Genomic DNA, 21,894 nt, shown 5'->3' on the forward strand with positions numbered 1-21,894 from the left:
CAAACAGTGGGTCCCTGATAGAATTGCCTACCGGTCCTGATAGAATTGCCCACCGTGTTTAAATTCACCTGCGCCTAGAAGCGTGTCCCAAACAGAGAGGCGGTTTGGTTCCAGATCAATGAGTCTCTCTCCCACTGAAGACAACAGATAATGCAGTGTAATGAAAGAGCCGCCAAACGAGCTGAATAAATGAATGAATAAAGGAACGTGAGACTGGAATTCAGACGCCTACTTACTGCAGGCAAGAAAACCTGTTTTCCAATTGTCTGTTCTCTACAAATTACTCTGCCTGCATACAAATGACAACCAAAAGTGAAGACATTTTTGAAATTGTGGAGGTTAGTCTTACACCAGCACTCTTTGTTTAAGAATCTTGGGAAAGAAAATTAGAAATTTGGGATAGTTTTGTGAAACACAATGTAATCAAATTCAATATCCATTTTTTCAGTTGATTTGACGTCATTAAATGCAGAGTGTATGAAAGTATTTTACCAAATGTTGTATTCAGATCTCAGTCATCTGAACAGACTACTTAAGTGAGGAGGCACGATAAACAAACAAACAAAAATAATGTAAAGTAGCAATGTGGAGATTTTTCAAAAACTGTGGAATAATCGTTGGAATTTTAAACAGTTTGAATAAAATCTGTTTTGGTGTTCTAATATTTCAATAATCTGTATATTTCCACTACTTCAAACGACCTCCATACAGTGGTTTGAAGTGGAGAGATTCTGCTCCACAAGCATGCACACGTACTATTTTATACCATTCACATGCATGGGGAAATGAAGGTGATGGATTTATAAATGCACAACACTGGGGATGCAGTTGATGGTCAAAATATTAAAATAATTTCCACCTATTTGGTGATGTGATCCAGATACTTGTGAGCCTGAATGAGACAGGGTCAAATATTTTATTACATATATCACATCAGTCCTTAGATTGTGATTCACCTTTTAAAAAAAAAGTATGAAAAGACTGTTGGAAATTTATTAAAAATGATCAAATACTTGTTGTGAAATTCGGGGAATTTTCCTTAATGATTTGTTGTATTGATGATGGTCACACAAATTAATCATTCCCTCTAACATTTAAATCGCACACCTAAAAGCCAAGTTTAATCAATGTATGCTATGAAAAATATCTACAAGGATATTACACAAGGACTGTTTTAGTGACTTTGTTCCAGAAGTGTAACAGAAACCATAATGAATGAAAAAAAGAGAGTGATCTCCTACCCAGCATGTGGTTGGCGACATGGACTTGGATGTCCCATTCACTGTAGAACACCATCTGACATTTGATGCACTGGTAAGTCTTCTTCTGAAAATAAGGCCAAAAGGAAAAGGATTGTCAGAAACTAAATAGCAACAAAGCAATTCAGAAAAAATTGTGAAACTCAATGTGTTTTAATGAACTATTCAACTTAATTCAATGCAAAACTAAATAACAATACCTCTTCAGTTTGTGAGGGACTGGCTCTAGGCATGGGGGACACCTGGGGGGTCTTGAGCTGCCCGCCGTTGCTGTCCCCAGCCTGTTCCCGATGCACTGTCTGGACATGGTTTTGCAACTCTGCTTCAGACTCAAACTTCACATTACAGCTGGAACATCGCGTCTTGGCAGCGGATAATGAGGATGTAGAAGAGGATGAAGATGATGAAGAGACGGCTTTGCCTTTCCCATCTCCAGGGCTGAGTCTCTCCCCCTGGATCCATGCGGCTGTGGTTGTTGCCGGGGTGGTGGCTCCACCATGCTGCTGCTGTTGCCTTCCTCCGTTCACTGTTGGACTGGAGCTTTTGGAGCCAGCTGCTGTTACGCAGGATGCACAGAGTCCGTAAGGTAGTCCGTTGATGTCCAGCTTAACCAGATCTAGCTTGGACCGGAAATCTTTCAGGCAAGAGGCGCACTTGAAAGGTTTTTGGACATGGTGTTGCTGCTGGTTATGAGAGACAATATTGCTGCGGCCAATGGGTTGGTTTGGTCCGAACATAGTGCCTGTCTTTTGCATGTGGAAGGTACCATGGATCTTGAGCTCCAATGTAGAGGTGACTGTCTGCATGCACACCACACAGCGGAAACCTGTCAGGGAGTTCCTCAGGTCAGGGTGCATCTGGCAATGCTCCAGGAAGTCCTCCTCACACTGCAGTGGCATCTTACAAATGCGGCAGCTGCCTGTGTCCAGACTCTTGCTATGGGTGACCTTGTGCTCAGTAAGGGTGAGCAAGGAAGGGAACCTCTCCCCACAGATGGGGCACATATAGTGTTTGACAGGCCCAAGGTGGGTCTGCATATGCTCCCTCAGCCCAGCCTCAGAGAAGAATGTGCGGGAGCAGACATTGCACTTGTGGTTGCCCTTCATCATGTCAGCTTTCCTTTTCATCATGGCGCTCTCACCAGGGCGTATATTGTGGTCTCTCAACTGGTGGTTTGTGAGAAGTGAATCCATGGTGTAAGATGCTCCACAGATGTCACACCCAAACATGGGGTCTGCAGAGTCCACCTCTTCCTCACTTGCATCATGGTTGTTCTGAGACTCCACCACAGCTCCTACTGCTACCCCTGAACCATGGCTGTTGGTTAAGAGACCATGTAGCCCAGCATCTTCTTTAGGCTGGCCATCCACACCACTTCCAGTAGAACCATTAGCACCACAGTTCTGTGCCTTTCCCTCAAACACACAGTGTTTCTCCCTCAAATGCTTCTCCAAAAGGACGATGGCATGGAAGGCTTTACTGCAGAAGCGGCAGTTATACTTCTTGCTGTGGGTAGTAATGTGGCACTGCAGCTCCACCTCTGTGCCGAAGGACTCCCCACAAAATATGCAGCGGTGGGCACGGCCCTGGTTTTCCAGATGGCTGTGTTTGACATGTAGCTGTAGATCAGTCTCATGTCTGAAGTCCCAGTTGCAGGAGGTGCAGCGATACACCTTTTTCTCATTGCTGTGCTTTACGGCCAGGTGGAGCTGTGTAGACACCTTTGAGTCAAACACCTCCTGACACAAAGTGCAACGAAAGAACACAAAGGTGTGCATGTCGAGTAGGTGTTTCTGTAGATCATCCACTGAAGTGAACTGCTTGTCACAGCTCTCACAGATGTAATAAGTGGAGGTAATAGTGAAGTGAATCGTCACATGCTTCAACAGGGACTCCTGGTTGGGGAACTCTTTGTTGCACTGTGGGCAGGTGAGTTGGGGCTGCATGCCATCCAGATGAGTTTTTAGGTGGGTCTGGAAAAGGTCTAGACTGGTATACTTGGCGCCACACTGGTTACATATGAACTCACCGGTAGAGCGTGAGGCTGAGCCTCCTTGTTTAAGCATGGTTTGTTCCACAGATATCGGTGAAGAGGGGCTGAGAGTGCGCAGAGATTTCTTTCCATTATTGATGTAGTTCAGTGCCAGTGGAATGTTCTTGTGATTCTCCTTAATGTGCTTATTGAGCTTCAGAATACTGTTGAATATTGGGGAATTGGTGCAATACGAACAGGAGTACACCTCTACTATAGACTCCTTGGGAGTTACAGCCAGGGGGGAGTCAAAACGCAGGCTTCCCCCATCACAGTGAGTCTGACGAACATGCTCTTCCAAAGTAGTCTCTGTCAAGAACCCCATGAAGCATTGCGGGCAGAAGAAGGCATTGCTCTCCTTTGCCACAGGACTGGGAAAGCCATGGGAGCAGCGAATGTGTTCCTGTAGGCCGTTGAGGTCACTCAATACCTCAGGGCAGAAGTTACACTGAAGGAGTGCATCAGGTAAGCTAGCTAACATGACAGCATGGTCTTCTGCATTGTGGATCTGTTTAAGATGTTCATTTAGATTTAGTAAAGAGGGCAGAACCTCCAAACAAAACTGGCAAGTATGAGCCTGCTCTGGCTTGTCCAGATGCATGGTTCGCAGGTGAATTTGAAGCACAGCCAAACTGGAGAACACTTGCTTGTTGCAGTAGATGCAACTGTAGGAGACTTTAGGCTGTTTAGAGGAACGACCTCCCATATCTGATGTGTTTTGAGCAGCCCTCTTTCTCCTCCCCCTCGCCTTGGGCACAGGTGGCGCCGTCTCGACCATTGTGGAGCTGTCGACAGAGAGGTTAGAGTCAGGAGTGGTGCTAGAGACAGAGGTGTAGCCCACGGTCAGCAAAGAAGGGCTGTTGCTATGGTTACTAGATTCGGGTAGCTGGTGGATGTCCATGTGAGCATAGAGGTCCTCTACAGACAGAAAGTGCTCAGAGCAGATAGCACAGGAGTGGCCCTTCCTGTCTCGGCTGTGGGCCTGGTCAATGTGGGTCAGCAGGGTGCCCTCATCACTGAAGGGCTCATGGCAGTAAATGCACTGCAGGGTGGCACCCAGGCCTCCATCCTCTGATGGAGAGCACTCAGGGTGGCACTCGGCGATGTGCCTTTGGAGCTCCTCAGGGACATCAAAGCCCTCCTCACAACGGCTGCATTTGCGAGTTTCCTTCAGCTTCCATTCAAGGCTTGAGCTGCTGCCATCTTTGCCCCTTTCGTGCACTTGCATGTGGCCGTGGAGAGAGCTGGAGGAAAGGAAGCCTCGGCGGCACACAGGGCACTTGTGGGGTTTGTTAGAGGCGTGAGTTTTCATGTGGATCTTAAGGTGATCACTGCGGGAAAAGGCAGAGTCACACTCTCCACAGTGGTACTTCTTATCACCTGTGTGTAGCTTCACGTGCCGATCTCGACTGCGCTTGTGCTTAAACAAGCGACTGCAAAAGGTACAGCTGAAAGGGAGTTTATCCCCGTGGCTCTGTTCGTGGCGCTTGAGGAAGCTTAAGCGACTGAAGGACTTGTCACAGAACTGGCATGGGTATGGCAGGCCAGGGCCTCCTTCTTCCTCGCCAAAATCATAGTCCTCGCAGTGTCCTGGAGAAGTCTGATCCTTACTGGAAGGAGATGATGCTGGCCAAGAACATGAAGGGTCATCCTCCAGATCAACACCGTCTGGATAGGAAGACAGGGATAAAGAAAGAAAAGAGGGTATTGGGGGTATTTCAGAGGGAAAAAGGACAGAGAGAAGGAGAGAGTAAGTATGTGAGGTTTTCTGTATTAGCAACTAATTTGTCTCACTCTTGACTACAGAAGGTGGGCCACCGTGGTGTTATTTGTCATAGTAATTATGAGGTTGTCGTGTACGAATTTAGAATGCTTTGCAACTTGGACAATTTTTTCTTCAGTGGAAACAATACCTCTCCTTAGGTATCTAAAAAGTTACACTTATATATGCAATTTAAAGTATAATTAGAGAAGAGAATAAGTGGAAATACTTTTACCACAATTAACCTTGTATGTGGCCATGTAATGGCTTAGCCCACTGTGACTCAAAACACAATCTCTCTGACATTTAAAGCCAACACAGGACAATGGGTGTACTTTAGGATGTAAACCCGGCATGAGGTAAATTAGAACATTTCTATTATTCCCTGAACAATTACGAGAATATTTTTGAAAAACAAGAGCCCTTGAAATGACCTTAAGACAAGAGGGGGGGGGGGGGGGAATCAGGTAAAAGCAGTTCTCAAGAGTGAAAGAGAAGATTAAATGTGCAATTCAAACCACAGTTATGCATGGCCTTTAGGAAGCTTCCACTAAAAAACAGATGATTTTCATAAACATGGGCTTTTCAGAACATCAGTCAATAGATATTAGATTAAAGAATATGCATTATTATCATATTTGTCTGTGGGGTCTGCACTAAGCCGTGAGGCAACTGATACAGGATGGATGAATATGTACTCTGATGAAGAGGGTGGCAAGGAGGGAACAGGAAAACGGATAGTGGAAGACAACCGAGTGGCTAACTAACTCACTCAAGGGCAAGCAGGTGCAGAGAATGACCAGCGAACACCAGACAACTGACAATGCAGCCCCATTTGTTTTACAAACACTTTAATGTGTCCCTTTACAAATCTCCTCTATACCAACATTCCATTCCCCTGGTTCACCGTACAGTGATATGAATGGAAAACACGGGACACCACTTTCCACAAGTTCAAAAGGTTACAGACCACTTGTTCCCGCTGCCGAATTCTAAGTGCTGTGAACTTCCTTACCTAAATAAAACAAAGAAATCCCAACCCCTTCAGAAAAAAAAGTCAAAAGGCCAAAACTTGCAATGGGAAAAACAAGAGGAAACTGCAGAGATTTATGAGTGGGGTGAAGGAAAACCACAAGCTCTTTCCAGGATCCAACCTCTGTTCTCTCCTTCAGCTGACAACTCTAAGTCTCTCTCTCTCTCTCTCTCTCTCTCTCTCTCTCTCTCTCTCTCTCTCTCTCTCTCTCTCTCTCTCTCCACTGTTGTTTTTGTTGGGAGATCTGCCCTTTGTCAGGATATCATGCCCTCTTTGAGCACTTACCCCCATCAGGGCCTATCTTCAGGAAACAGATGGGGTCGGAGGCCATTCCCTTGCCCCTCCAAACTGCTGAAAGCAGCACATTGAGAGCCCACCTCCACATCGTGGCCCTCCCGGAAACCTCCCGCCCCTGGCAAGGCGCCCACTCTGCACACACATCTTACACTCAAGGAGCGAACCGTGCCTGATTTACTTGCTTTATCTCTCATACATGTCTCAATGTTTTCTCTCTCTCTCTCTCTCTCTCTCTCTCTCTCTCTCTCTCTCTCTCTCTCTCTCTCTCTCTCTCTCTTTCTCTCCCTCTCTCTCTCTCCCTCTCTCTCTCCCTGGTGTGAGGGAGGATGGGTGACTCAGTGCTATGCCCTCCTCCACAGAGGGGGCGGATCTGCCCTCACTCATACTGCCTCCCAGGGTATAGAAGGAGAAGACAGTGCAAGAAGAATGACCCCAGCCAATGCCTTACAGTCAAACATATTGGCTGGGAGACAATAGTATAAAACAAACAAATAAATGGGGCCGTATAGAAGGCTAAATTAAATTCTACTGTCTTAAATGAGAATGTCTTTGCCTTGAGACATTACTAAGCTGTCAGGACAACCTCCTTGCATTTATTTTAGTTTGTTTACTGGATTTAGATTATTTATGTAGTGCCGTAGCTCCAATAACATACATACATAAAGCCATGTCTGTAGGGGACATGTGGGAGTCGAAAATATTGCTTGAGTTCAACTAGCAGCTAACATGGTTAGATAGGCAAATAGCTATGATAATAGTAGATTTGTGAGATATTACAGAGGCTGCTGTCAACTAAAATAACATCATCAAATTAATGATGTAAGCAATTGGTTTCTAAGTTACGCCTATTGCACTATTCAAGTATCATCTTACGAGGGACGCACCGATCCTGATTTTCCACTTTTAATGCGGATACCTGGCCTTTGAGTACAGATCGGATGTGTTTAATTAAAGCAGTATGACACTGTGTGGATGTGAGTGGGATCATTCTTTTATGTGTCAGGCAACATCCTTTGCCTGACGTGAACATTGCTTTCCTAACTTTGCTAAACAAAATGTAACAAATAAATAGATAGATATAAATGAAATGAATCATTATTAATTATTTAAAAACTTCTTTGTGCAGCAGTAACTTGATTAAAATACAAACATTTAAATACTAATATTTTTAATGCAACTGGTCAGAACCAGAACAGGAATTACAATTCTAGTTTATTATGTATATAGTATATAAATATGAATTTAATTGAATAGATTGTCCCCATTGTCACCGATATCCAATCCAGCTATTTGACGGCCCGATATTTAATATTGTTGCATCCAAACATCATACTAAAATATGCTGCATATGTTTCTGCTGTCAGCAGTCGTTAAGTCTTACTATTATGGCTATGAAAATGCCTGATTAAAAAAAAAAGATGACATCTGTTTTAGTGCATTCAAAGCTGAAACTGTACAATTGACCTTCATAGTGAGACATACTAGACTTTTTCCACTCTCTCTCTCACAAACAGACACACACAAACTCAGTAACACGCAGACACACAGACACACAGACACACACACACACACACACACACACACACACACACACACACACACACACACACACACACACACACAGACACACACACAGACACACACACACACAAAAGCAAGGGTGCACAGGCTGCACACTCACTCACAGTAACAAACTGTGTGCAGACATACATGAACACATAGAATACACTGGTACAGGCGCAATGGCCGAAACAAGTGTGTGAACAACTGTAGATGAAAGAGCAATCTTCCTCAGGAGACCCCAAGAGGAAACAGAGAGAGGGAGACTTGTTTTTTTCCCTTCTTCACCCAGACAAGAAATGCCCAGGCCTCAGCAGCAGCCTGAGTAAATAAAAGAGCGGGCCTTACTTCCCTGTCTCTCGGGCCGGGGGCCTGTGCACGCCAGCACTCTCTGTGCTGCTGCCAAAGGGGATGCTGGGGCCTGAAAAACTACACCCTGCAGCTGAAGGGCTGTCTTTGTTGGTCTGCCAAGGCCTTCCTGAGCATCCTCCAGCCAACAGCCTGTCACGTCCTGGGAGGAAGACCTCCATCTTAAGGCCTGTCCCTCTCTGGGAGTTCTGTCCCTACCCCCTCCGTCTTGCTCTTTTTTTTATTTTTTTAAATGCCTCCTATATGGAACAAAACAACCTCATTTGGAGAGCTCCTATAGGCGATGGCAAAAAAAAAAAAAAGTGCCATGGCCATATTTACGAGTAAGATATACATTCAGCCTTAAGCTGCAGTACAATACAATTTTTTAAGAATAAAGTGAAAAAAGTGTTGCCTGATAATGTCAATGCATCAAGGAAATATACAGTACAAAAAGACATTTGAAACAGCTCCATACAAATTAGTGTTTCTTTTTTTCTTTAACTGTAAATGTAACCACTAAAAATTCCCCCTTTCACACGCAGGTCTCCGTTTCCTCTCCGCCAGTCTGAACTACTCTTTGTGCACCACTTCCTCTATGTTCATTTATAGCACCCTTTCCCAGAGTACATACTCCTGTTCAAATAAGATCGTTAATGCTGGGAACAGGCCATTTTTGTACACCGCGGCACAGCTTTCAAAACCCCCAAAGAATGTTTTGATTTATGCAATTAATATATTTGAGAATTAGCAAGATATATGAATATATTTTTAAGAGAGTAAGTCATTAATTTTCCTGATGACATTGTTTCCCTTTGGACTATAATAAATATGGCGGAAAATACTGTCTCTAAATTTGAAATGCTAAATATTATGATTAATTCGAAAAGAATGATTACAATTTAATTCTTTGCAGACAAAAGAGAGTTTGGTAATGGAATTAGAGAAAACCCTAACCCTAAAAAGCTTATTATGTATCAATGCCAGAAATAAAAGAAACAGACAAAAAAAAAGTCTAATTAATCATCATGTTAGATCTATTTATATCCATATCTATTTAACCTTTATTTAGTCAGGATAATCCCATTGAGATTTCGAATCTTGGAAAAAAAATTATTTGGGCTGCAGTGAGGATGTTTGGTTTTAGATTTGGAGAAAATCATCAATGAACTATTTTGACAGAAAAGGCCTTTGTCTAAACAACATTAACAATCTATTTGCACAGTGCAAAGCAAAGGTATTCTGCTACTCCTAAACCCAGACACACTTGTCTTGCCGTTTTAAAATGTCGCAATTCTTTTCTAAAACCGCCCGCGCTACACACTGATTGATGTCTTTTCAGAATTGTCCTTGTAGTTGATGAGGGGTAAAACTATAGATTTCTAAGATGTTCTGTGAAGTTATTATTTCACTTGGATGAAAATAACGATGGCCGTCCCGAGACGTCCTGTCTTTCTCTGTATCCTGAAGGACTTTGAAACGCATTGAGTACAATCATAACATTAATGAATAAAGATTTATTTACATCATTACTTATTGACTTTTTTAATCAAAGAATTTGCCTTTTGCTAGCAGGCCTCAATGCCACTCTTTAATGTAAAATAGACATTTGTGTTTCTATTGTTGTTTTATCCAGTACACCCTCCTGAAACCTTTCAGGGACCATGGTTTGGGAATAACTTACTGCTGGCACCCGGACCTTCGCGTCTGAGGTCTTGGAAGCAGTTCAAGATGGCTTATCACTGCCTGACAGCAACAGAGTACCTCTCCTATTTAGGAAGCCAAACTCTTATCCAGGTCCAGGACCTTATCTTATCAGAAAAGTGTTTTTGCTATCACTCATCTGCCACTTCTATAGCAAACCAGACTTTGTTCAAAAGCCATTCTAGTGAAGCAAAGCATGGTCATGTTTTCAGCCGCCAAACCTTATCTTCCCGTGTGTTGTACCAGAGATCTGTACGTAGTGGTTGTCATAAGAGATGTGTTTGTGTGAGTGTATTTGTGGCACATTGGGGATTGGGGATTCAATGAATAAACAAAAAGCTGACAACTTGTCTGATGTAACACCATGACCCCACTTCATATTCAGAGAGGGAATCTTTTTTACAGTTACTGGGAAAAGTAGTGAGTCTTTCCCCTGAGACAATGCATGTGTCATCTCGACGCTTTTCCTGTTCTGATGCCCAAATAGCAATGTGTGTCTGAACAACACACTATCATGTACGGCCTTGTCTGTGACACAACCACTTAAGATCTAATAGAGGAGGTGGTGAGAGATTTTTTTTTTCTATTTTCTTTTACATTAGCTAAGCCCCCAATCTCCCTGACTGAGAGAGAGACGGGTGGTTGATTTTTTTTTTTTTTGGGACAAACTCCAGTCAGGTGAACAAATCACTCTGTTGACTCTGGACCGAGAGCTCAGAGGACATAGAGCTTTTGGAAGGGGCCCAGGGCTGGGCTTGACTCACAGTAGTCCTGTTTTAAGACATCAAATCCAGTCAAAATGAAACACTGTGAATTCCTAGTAGCTGTCGACGAAAGTGGCAGGTGGCTCGGCGCGGCTTTTTGCACCATACAGCTGATCAACTCACACGAATACGCACAAGTAGAGGTATTGAAAATGAGCAGCTATTCACTATTACACAGTCAGCCTCAGATAGAGTGTGGACTACGTGTATGTGTGTGTGTGTGTGTGTGTGTGTGTGTGTGTGTGTGTGTGTGTGTGTGTGTGTGTGTGTGTGTGTGTGTGTGTGTGTGTGTGTACGTGTGTCTCCCTCTTTTCCTCTTTTTTTTTTTTTTCCTTAGCAAACACAATATGTTTTTTACACATCACTGAGAAATGTCAGGTCCCCCCCCCCACACCCACCTTCTTGCTACGGATCAATCAAATCCACGGTGCTACAGGATGAGAAGGTGGGGTTGTGTGAGACGACTGCGAGGAGCAGCGAACAAGGATGCTATCTTTTACCGAACAGGGTGGAAAAATACGAGATGAAATAAGGATTCACTTCCTGGGATTTCATCAGTGCCGTAGCGGCTCTGGCCAAACATCATGTACACAACGCAATTTCCACACACACACTTGCACACCCGCCCCCAAAAACTAGCAGTCAATGGGGATTTTTTTCACACAGGGCCTGACACAAAGAGCTGGAACATCAAATGCTGTCCCGACTCTGTGGTCTGGGTGTCCATTATTCTGGCCCTCATGGCTCCGTCTCTCAACCATGGGGAAGCGGCAAACTGTCAACTACTTTGTCCACATTACCCACGTCCCCCAGCTCAGACAGCAGCACTTGGTCACTGTCCCAGAAATCACAGTGCCCCAGTGGCGTCCCAGGAAAGTTAGACAAATGGAAGGCCAGAGGAGGAAAAGTAGGGCGGCCAGTCATCCTTTACCAGGCTTTTTCTCTCCTTGATAGTGAGACACAGTGACAAGTGGAATTCCATTACTTATCGCAGAGATGTGTACCTTCTGAAATGATGTCTCTCCACCAACACGGACCAACTAAAATCAATACTAATGGTGACAATCAATAATAATGTTTCTTGAGGTAATGCCTCTGAAATGACAGATGATGTTTATGCTTTGGGCAGGATCCGCCTCATTTTTTCCCTGTGAAATTCTGCATAGACGCAGTGTTCAAACTCTGAAAGCAGAGAAGACAACATATTTCTTATCCTGCAGAACAACTGCATACTATAACTTTGAGGTCACTGAGGTCAGCAACACACTTAAGCACAACATGAATTCCAGATGACCTTTAAAGATGCTGTTAGTAGTATTGGACTGCTTTAAATACTAGTGCAGTGCTTATGCCACACAACACGTCTGCATTCTGCCTGGCTCGTTGACTCCAGGGAAGTGACAAAAAGTATCCTTGTAATGTTATCCAAAGCCATGTATCATTCGCAGGCTGCACTACTAGTCATAATAATACCACTACTGCGACTTTGACTACTTCTTCTTTTTCTTTTTCTTCTGCACACAAGTTTGCCTTCAGGGCTTTCTACCAGAAAGCTCCTTAGGTTTAGGCAACAACCTACTTGGTTAGGTTAAGGAAAAGATCATGGTTTGGCAGACGGCCCTGAAGGCAAAATCGTCCTCCTGAAACATTTTGATTCTCATTTTTCTTCATCTCCAGAGTTCATTGGCAGTTTACAAAGCAATTTCACAGTATTTTACCATCAACTACTGTACTGCAGCATGGAGCAGTAGATTAGTTTGTTTGCTTGTTTTTTAAGTATATTAAAATTGAATACGGAGGTTGTATTTTATCAATACATTTGGCTCTGCTTGCTGTGTTTAACAAATGCTAAATCAGGGCAGAGCAAAGTCCCAGCGACAGGGTTAATAAGAAACTCAATTGCCAAGAGTGCTCAAATTGCTGCTTTCAAAATCTAATATTTTTTTCAACAAAAAAAAAAAAGACAGAGAAGAAAAGGGAGACATTTATTTATACAATTATTCAAGAAAGGTGAATTTGGGGCTCATAATGGGTTCCTTTTCAAAGTGCAGTCGGTGGGCTCGAGAGCTAATGTTGATGTCTTTTTGTTTCAGTCGCATTTGACTTGATTTGAAGTGTTTGAAATATTAAAATGGAATCAAACCAGAACCACAATACACTTCCCAGCATGCATCTTATTATCTCTGTAATGCCTGATATTGTGTTTTTACATTTCAAACACATGTATATTAAGTGACTATCACTGTGGCACATCTCTTTAAAGTGGAATCATTTAAATAGCTAGTACACTAAACAGTATTTATACAGGCAGCCGGATTAAGCTTTGGCGACGAGTGATAAGACCTAAAGCTTTGCTGCAATGCAAGATGGTCAGAGGATGTGCTTTGGATCGAGGTGGAGCAGTTTGTGTGTGGGAGAGCGGTGGTGGTTATGGTGTCATCTCCTGTGGAACAGAGCTGCAGGTGGTGTGGAAAGGAAGGACAGTTGACCACTTCAGGTAGGCTAAAGCACAAACAGGAAGGAGGCTGTTCCCCAGGCCTTGGCTGGACCAGCAGCCACAGTGAGCCTCCCAGGGGGAGAAAGGAGGATGGCAATCTGTCCCCCAGCATGTCCCTTCACCGCCTGCCTCACTGCACTGGCTCTAAGGGAGTGCTGGGCCAGGCGGGACCGGGCTGGGCTGGGCTTCAATCGGCAGGGGAGCCTCTCTGTGCATATGTGTGCGTGAGTATGTGTGTGTGTGTGTGTGTGTGTGTGTGTGTGTGTGTGTGTGTGCTGCTCCCTCAACACTGCGGCAGACCAGGCGCACGACCCAGTGGACAGTCAGCTAGCCAGTCAGTCAGTCACCGTGAGGGATGCTGCAGCACTGTGCTATGCTAGGCTACAACTCTATTCATATTTCCTCACTGCACAAGAGTTTACTTAGATGCTCTTTTATTTTTCCCCACTCTTAGTTACCCGTGGCAAATATGATTTATGCCATCAGCTTGGAGAAGAAAAAATTGTTGTGCGTACAGAAATATGCTGAGTTACTGTATGGTTGCTTCATTAAAATAGGGTTTGCTCTGCAAGTTTCAAGGGGCGCTATCCATTACTTAAAACCACGCACAGCACACACTGAATTTAGAAAATAGGGTCTAATTCATTTTCATCAAACCCCCTCGTAGTGACCCATAAAACTTCAGCTAGAGTGCTCACAATTATTTCACTTTTTGAGGATAACTTCAGACACTTGGATCTATGTTACAGTACATAGTCTGCCAAATGACCTTAAAAAAGTCTGAATCAACACCAATTTCTTTTCTTGCAGAGAATGCCGAATATCCCATGCATATAGACAAGCAACCCGAGATGCATGTGTTAGCTTTAGCATTTATCAGAAAAGCCGGACCCTGCCTCTTGATCTACGACCTTTGGTTCCCCTTATTAATATACTGTGGCTCTATTTGATATCTCCTCAACGCCATCCCAGCTTGTCAGTGGTAAAACAACTGGAGACAGCCCAGGAGGGAGAAGAAAACACGCATCTTGAAGAGGAGAGCGGGAGGGGAAGAAAAACAAGCATCAACTCAAGCAAGACGATGTATTTTCATGCATCCCTGTCTTAAATGTCAAGATTTCTTAACCCTCAGTGGCTGCAGCGCTGACACCTCTCCAAGGTTCAACAGAAACCGCATTCATTAATAATTAGCTTAGCTGTGAGAACGGAGTGAGACGGAGAATGAAAGAGCCGGCGAGATGGCAAAAAATGTAAACTTCTGTTCTTTCCCGAGAGAATCAAATTTCACCACAAGTTTTTTTTTTTTCATTCTTCCTCATTTCTTGTTTTCCTGGTGTGTTGGCCTGAGTCCCGCAGGCGGCCCATGAACGAGCGATGCAGACGTCGCATCAGCCTCACTACTCCCTCCTCTCCTTAATCATGGCTCTAATACCCTCCAGATGAATAAACATCTTCATCCCCTCTCCGTTAAAGCCAGAAGGCTCCACCACTCTCGAATCCAAGAAAGGGAGAAAGAAAGAAACGGAGAGTTGAAGAAGGAGCACGAGAAAAAGGATGACAGATGGAAGGGTGGATCAATGTCGAAATGAACCAACAGCAAAGTAACAAAGCCACGGCAAGATTTTCTGCTTCTTCCCATAATTCCTCTGATCTATTTCCCCCTTGACACAATTATCACAGTCCTCCTAATTATTTTTTCTTCTTTAACAGATTTCTAATGGCGGGCCGTGTTTTTTTGAAATCATGTTTGTAAAGTCGAGGTTTTGCGAGCTGTTGTGCAACCTTGTCGCCTCAGACTGTGTCCACAGACTGCACAGGAAGGGGGAAGAGAGGGTGGAGGTAGGGGGAGGAGGCGGGGGGTTTGTCTCTGGAGAATGGGCCAGGCCCCAGACCAGCACTTCGCTGGCCCAGTAACTGTGCCAGAATACTCATGACATGTGTGTACAGTATGTGAGCACAAATGGCAGACAGATTTAGGGGTTTGCTTTGTTTCCCCTTCCATTGTTTTTTTGCTGGTATCCAGGCAGCTCATCATATTATCTTAAGTATTATGAAAACACACGCACACACTGACACGTGCACACCGACGTGCACGCGCCTGAATGTATGAGGCGGCTTCTTCGTTCATCACCCTCATCTTCATTAGCAGAACAGGGCTTGAATATGAAGCCTGAATACATCCAGACAAATGACTACAGGGCATTTTACTTATTCATTCATCATTTCACATTGATTTATTCCTGTTTATCTATTTATCAGCTGCAAAACAAACTTTCCCCCCAATTGTTTTTGATGGTGAAGTACTTTGTGGAAAACTTTTAGGGTCACTGTAGAGAGACCGCTAAAAGAGATAATTGAGGTGTATCTTCCCATCAAATACCTCCTCTCACTCCGACACCCCAATGGTTACCAATCCTCTCCCTACTTGCATGGGACCAACCCTCCTTGGCTTGGTAACTATTTACTTAGCTACACACCACCTGGGAGGCTATTTATATGTCTGTCTCTGGAGAGGAACTTGCCAACCAACACCCCAATGTGAATTATTATCATCCATTCAATACAAGTTAAATTGAGGAAAGCCCTCAGATGCTCAGTATAACTTGAGATTTGGACTCTGCTTATATGATATCAAATGGGCCTTATACAAAATTGGGAATGTTAAGATTGTCTTGCAACTGCTTTCAAAATGGCGACGGCTCGCAACGCCAACAATGCAATTCATGGCACAAGTGGCGACGGAGCTCACAGTGTTTGACTGAGGGGGAACCGGAGGGTGGGCCACGCCACGACGACGTTCTCAGCTGTCACCGTCATACAACCATGAAACCAGTGTGGCATGCTCACGTGCACTAACATGCAAAAAAAGGCCCGCATGGCTGGCCTGGCTATGTAAACAAAGCAAGGAGGCGCCGGATTACAGCACACGCAAAGGGAGAGCAGCTTCATTCTGTGCTCAGGAAGACATTACTTCACTCTATCTTCACATCGCAAATAGCTGTTTGCTGTTATACCAGTACTCTGAATACCAAATTGAGCAATTTTAAGTACATCAATTAAATATTGTGTTAATAAAAATGAAAAGATTGCGGGATATTAAATATTCAGGTTTTTTGTTTGCTTTTTTGTGGATACTATGATACCTTTCATATGCGACTTTCCTGCAGAAATACGTATTTTTCCTTCTTGTATGCGGTAATCTTGCATCTGAATATGCAGCTCACTGTGATGAACCCATTTCAAGGATCATCATTCCAGAGAGTGAATGTAATAGTCCCCCAATATCAGTTATCACTGACAGCAACATCCATATCAGCTAATTACTTTTCATTGGGCTTGTCGACGAGAGGACATCAGCCTTTATCTGTATATGAAAGGAGAAGCCATTACTATTATGCTATTACTGTGAAAGAGCTGGTGTTACTGTACCACTAATATAGAAAGGCCATACAGTGAGGGGGTAATAAACCCCCCGCTGCCTCCAGTGGCTGTTTTACAAGACTATATTTAATATTAAAAGAATATTACCAATATGGTGACCTTTAATTACATTTGGCATGCAAATAGGTTGACGAATGACGAAGAGAGAGCAGACGAATAGATGTTCTAAGATTACCATTGGAGTCCTGATGACACACCACAAAAGAGCTCTACTCGCCTGGAAACAGGATCCATGCTTTTCTCTTTTACCAGCATATATCCAGCACAAACAGAGGAGGCCAATAGGTCAGAGCAGTGCTTTCTCCCTGCCTTAATTTGTATTTTCCTTCGCGTTCTTGGGTTAGTGAGGTGACTGTCGTCTCTGCGGCTGTTCATTGTCTGAAGGAGGATTTGAATTTGGGGAATATAATCCCACGCACTATGCCTACAGCAGGGAGGAAATATGGGCACAGAGGTGGTGCACGACCCCCTGGGTAATTTGTAAAACATGAGCAATGGCACCCGAGCGCCATGCTGATGTTCGGGTCAGGTGACTCAGTCACAGGTGCACCATGGGAGGATCTCTGGTGAGGAGGCACACCTCCCACAACGGCGCATGGTGGGCAACACAATGTTTTTCGAACATGGAACTCTCTAGGAAGTTGCCTCGGTCTTTATTTTTAGGAATGTGCAGAACACTGAAAATGCAGCAGAGGTGGTAGCTAGATTGTTCCTCATATTTTTCTGTAGTTTATTTAACTTCCGTAACTGAAGATGAAACGTTGTTACATCAAATGTTCTCTTAGATGCATTTAGGAACGTAACAGCACAACATCTTGCACATGCCCAAGCCCACAAATGTCGCTTTAAGAAGAAGTCTTGATTAGGATGCGGCAGACACAACATCCCGCATGCACTCTGCTTTGCTAGGCCTCAGATAACCTTTATCCTATAGGGTTTAATTAATGTCAGCCAGTCTGCTCTGCCTTTCAGAAGGAAACAACTTATTTCTCTGCCCTCATGGAGCTCAAATCCCTCTGTTTCACTGGTGAGGCCGGCTGCCTTGTTTATCCCAACTACAGGTACTGCTCCCTATTAAGGCCAGCACTTGTTACAGGGAAAAGGTTGAATTATTTACCAACAGCGTGAGGAATAGAGGGGGGGGGGGGGGGGGAAGAGAGAGAGAGAGAGAGAGAGAGAGAGAGAGAGAGAGAGAGAGAGAGAGAGAGAGAGAGGTGCTTCATACATACAATGAGATTTTAATGTTGTTTTATTTTTAATGTTATGGACAAGATTAATGATCCATGGACATAAATACAGGTGCTGATTACTAAGTAAAAGGGCATCCTTGCATACAATGGGTGGGAAATAAGGCCATGGGGTGAGTAAATTGCCCTCAGAACATTATGCATTGATTCTCTTTGATGATGAACACCCTGTGTCTGAAAAAGACGGTGGAGTTTTATACATTTGGTCATGTGTAAATAGATGAATGTGTCTTGGTAAATGGATACCAAGGGTGCTTGTGCGCACTCTTCACCCAGGGCAAACTGTCTGCATTCTATCTGCATCTCTGCCTTTGCACAATACAACAAAACATACAGAAAACAAAAGGGAGCACAGAGGGGGAGAACGGAGAGACAGACCAAACAATAAACTCAACCACAAGAGACATAGTTTGACTGTGTGTGTGTGTGTGTGTGTGTGCGTGTGTGTGTGTGTGTGTGTGTGTGTGTGTGTGTGTGTGTGTGTATGTGCGTCGAGGAGGGAGACAGAAAGGGAGAGTAGGACGAGGGAGATGAAGACAAATGCAGAAAGGGAGAGAGACAGAGGGCGGCAGAGAAAAACGAAAGACAGAGGGAGAAATCAAATTTGCAAGAACATAACAAAAAGCTGTATCTCCGACAAAAGAGAACACACAAGGGTATTTGTCTAGCTGTCTACACCAGCAGGATCCTCTGAAAGTTTATTAAACTAGAACCCTTCAAGAGAAGGCAGAGAGTAGTAAACTATACTACTGGGGAGGAAAAGAGAGAGGGAGAGGGAATGGGAGTGAGGGATGGGGGGGAGGTGGGAGTTAAAAAAAGAAAAAAGCTTGCTTTTCAGCCTCTGTCTCAGAAATTCTTTTATTTCAGCCATGCATTAAGTAACCTCCCCACTGAGTTCTGCTCCCCTTCCTGGTGTGGATAAAGCCGTCCCTCGGGGGAGCCGCTGGTAATTTCCAGCTTCGGCAGAAACTCAGGTATTAGAAAAGACCGCTTGGGGACCTGCCACAATATACCTTCACAATTTCATACGCACTGAAAAAGAGGGAGCCCCTCCCTCCCAGCCTTCCCCCACCCTCCAAGTATACCCCCTCGAGGGTCCCCAGTTCAAATTTCTGAAGTGCAGACAACGGGTGTATGTGTGGGGGAGGGGAGGGTGATGGTGTGGGGGGCCCGTGGGACCGCGCACCAGCAATAGAAAATCCACTGCATGGAGGAGAAAAAAGCATTTCCTCTCTGGTCTGGCAGGAGTGCCTTTTTTCCCCTGGCTCCCACCAGAGGCTTTTTACAAAACATGTGTTGCTGACATGTTGACAGATTGCTCAGTGAAGTGTTAGGCGCATGCACACGGCTGGCCATTTAGGGGGACATGGCTTCCTACCCAACATCCTCTACCTGAGGCACCATGTTTTATACATCATCCCCCAAAGAAAAAAAGGAAACAATAAAAGGTAAGGGAGTTGCTTCCTTTGTGAGGAAAGCAGAATATCAGAGAGCAGGGAGAGACTGCGTATAATGCTGCCTTAGCTGAACTGCGGCGATGGGGAGGAGCAACGGAAGTGAGAATCAGGGAGGGAAATGGTTTCAGGCAGGAAAGGAGATAAAGCAGAGAGGTGGGGGAAATGAGCTTGAGGATGTATGGTGTGCTTATGTACAGCAGGTGAGCCTGTCGAACTAATAAGAAGCCCAAAAGACCTCCCCTTCGTCTTCCCGTGTCGAAGCCACCAATAGCGGGCAGGAGGATGGAATCTGATCAAAGGCCAGCTTCCAGATCCAACTTTCGCTCCTATCAGGGTATCGACAGCACACGTCTTAATCGCCCTGCGGCTCAAAAAGTGCTGCCGTGGCAACAGGATGGAAATGGGGATCATAATGTATTCATGGTGCCGGCGACCTGGGGGCTGCGGAGCGCGCTCTCTGGGGACCGCACTTTACCCAGAGCCAGACGTGTCTGGGCAAAATCACTCCACACAAGACAGCAGCAGAATACTGAGGAGCCATGACAGGATGGAGGGAGGGAGGAAGGGAGAGAGAGAGAAAGAAAGAGAAAGAGGGGAGGCAGCAGAGAGAGCCATCCGGATAGAAAAGGAAGGTGATAATAGAAAACAAAGACGGAGAAGGGTAAAGACATTAGACGTAAACAATGGCAGCCGAGAGTGTCAGAGTTTACAGTAAAGGGATGAGGAAAGGTTGCATCGCTCCGGTTGTGAATTCAAACTTCAAAAACACAAAAGATCTGAGGTATGAGGAGGAAAAAAACAGGATGTGATTGGTGGGAAAAGGGCTTGCTGGGTTGAGTGGCTCTACCTTGAGAAGCCTGATGCTGCTTGACCAGGTGGGTGGTTGGCTGGGAAATAAATTGCAGAGGAAATTGGTCCAGATTATCAGGGCCACGAAGAGACATGGCCCTTTGACCACGGGCAAGGATGGGTAAATGGCTGGATGGGTAAATGAATAGGTGTAGAGAGAGAGGAAGATTGATGGCTGAGCAGATAGATAGTTCAGTTGGATTGAAAGTCCAGTTACACACCACCCACATACCCACCCATCCCACCCGCTCCTGAAAAATAAATGCTTACATTGGAGATTCATCTTTGCTTTTTTTTCCTGGCTGAATGCAACAAGCTCTCTGACCCTTTCCATCCTAATGATCTCTGCCTCCTCCACACATACACACACACACACACACACACACACACACACACACACACAGAGAGAAGCACACACAATTCTCAAACTCATACACACCCGCAAAAAAATGCTCACATGCACAAATAAACAAACAAACACAAAGCTATAGCCTGACCTGGTATTCCTCAACAGGAGGGCAGCTACAACAGGCACCATGCCAGGTAAACATCCTCAAGCCTTGTGCACTCACTGCAGAGGGTAAAGCTCAATGCTGGAAACACACTCTAAAATACAAGGAATAGTCAATTATGTTTAGGACTGGGAAGCCATTCTTAGAATATATATTCCTCTTACATGGCCCTCCTGCTGTATTTAGAAATAAAATAAAAAAAATAAAAAAAGACAACTTTTGCTGCATTTCATATCAAGGTTCCCCTGGAACAGAAAGTCATAGCACTCCCCCCTAGAGGTAATGATTTGAATGCATTAAGTCTCCTGAAAAATGAGAGGATTCACCTGCAGACTGCGGTGCGTCGTACTGCACTAACTATCCTCCACACGTAGTACACCCTCAGGCATTCAACCTAGGGCCAAAGACAGCTCCCCTGTCTGTCTTTCCTCCTTCCCTTTAGCTGACAGGTTCTTCAACTGCTAAGCTCCAACACGGACCTCTGTGTTTGAGATGACTGTGCACAACAATCAAGGGAGAGACAGACAGACAGACAGACAGAAAGAAAGAAAGAAGGCAAGAGAAGGAACGATGAAGAGGGGCGAGAGCAGGAGTGCGGGCGAAGAAGCGGTGGAGAGAAACAAGGACATCAACAACTTGTTCTCACAGAGAGATGACCCCTGGCCATCCCGAGGCATCTGGTTTATCTAGCTGTCTGGGTAAGCCACGCACACACCTAATAACTCCAGCCCGGTCCATGTCCCATAGGTTTTTTTATCCCGGATTACGGATGGGGAATGACAATGGGCTGGTAAACTACTGTGCCTCGCGTCGAGGAGCTCATATCAGACAAGGAGTTCTCCAAGATGAAAAGGCCGGGCGAGTTGAGAACAAGGTTTGAAGTTACTGAGAAGTTATGGCATTAGTTTCTGAATTCTATTTACATTCTGATTTTAAGATTAAATCCTTAGGTTTAAAACGCCTATATTTGCAATGGTGTGTTATAGCTGATTGGTATGCATCAGGAATGGCCTAGTATATCTCAAACTGAAGGTCAGATATACCCTTAACTCTGAGTTGCGCATAATGTTGCGGCCAATATGGAGATGTGGTTTGGACTCTAACCTCCCTCTTTTTTTTCCCCTCATGTTGC

At 44.5% G+C, this 21,894-nt stretch overlaps 1 protein-coding gene across 7 annotated transcripts in view; it reads right to left on the reverse strand.

Annotated features, from left to right (window-relative positions):
* Positions 1-21,894, reverse strand: part of znf521 (zinc finger protein 521) — an 89,549-nt gene that overhangs the window by 43,821 nt on the left and 23,834 nt on the right. For 4 of the 7 annotated variants that reach the window (XM_068603164.1, XM_068603155.1, XM_068603122.1 and 1 more), the window contains exons 4-6: positions 1,460-4,959; positions 1,242-1,326; positions 860-892 (exon numbers count right to left, since the gene is read on the reverse strand). In XM_068603164.1, coding sequence (XP_068459265.1) covers positions 860-892; positions 1,242-1,326; positions 1,460-4,603 — 3,262 coding nt within the window. In that variant the 5' untranslated portion in view covers positions 4,604-4,959. The remainder of the gene's footprint in view (positions 1-859; positions 893-1,241; positions 1,327-1,459; positions 4,960-21,894) is intronic. The other 3 variants (XM_068603129.1, XM_068603146.1, XM_068603137.1) reach the window with 3 other exon arrangements.

Source organism: Clinocottus analis, unplaced genomic scaffold (assembly GCF_023055335.1).
Source record: "Clinocottus analis isolate CAN_PGR_092001 unplaced genomic scaffold, fCliAna1.0.p SCAF_11, whole genome shotgun sequence".
In the NCBI taxonomy this organism is placed as follows: Eukaryota; Metazoa; Chordata; class Actinopteri; order Perciformes; family Cottidae; genus Clinocottus; species Clinocottus analis.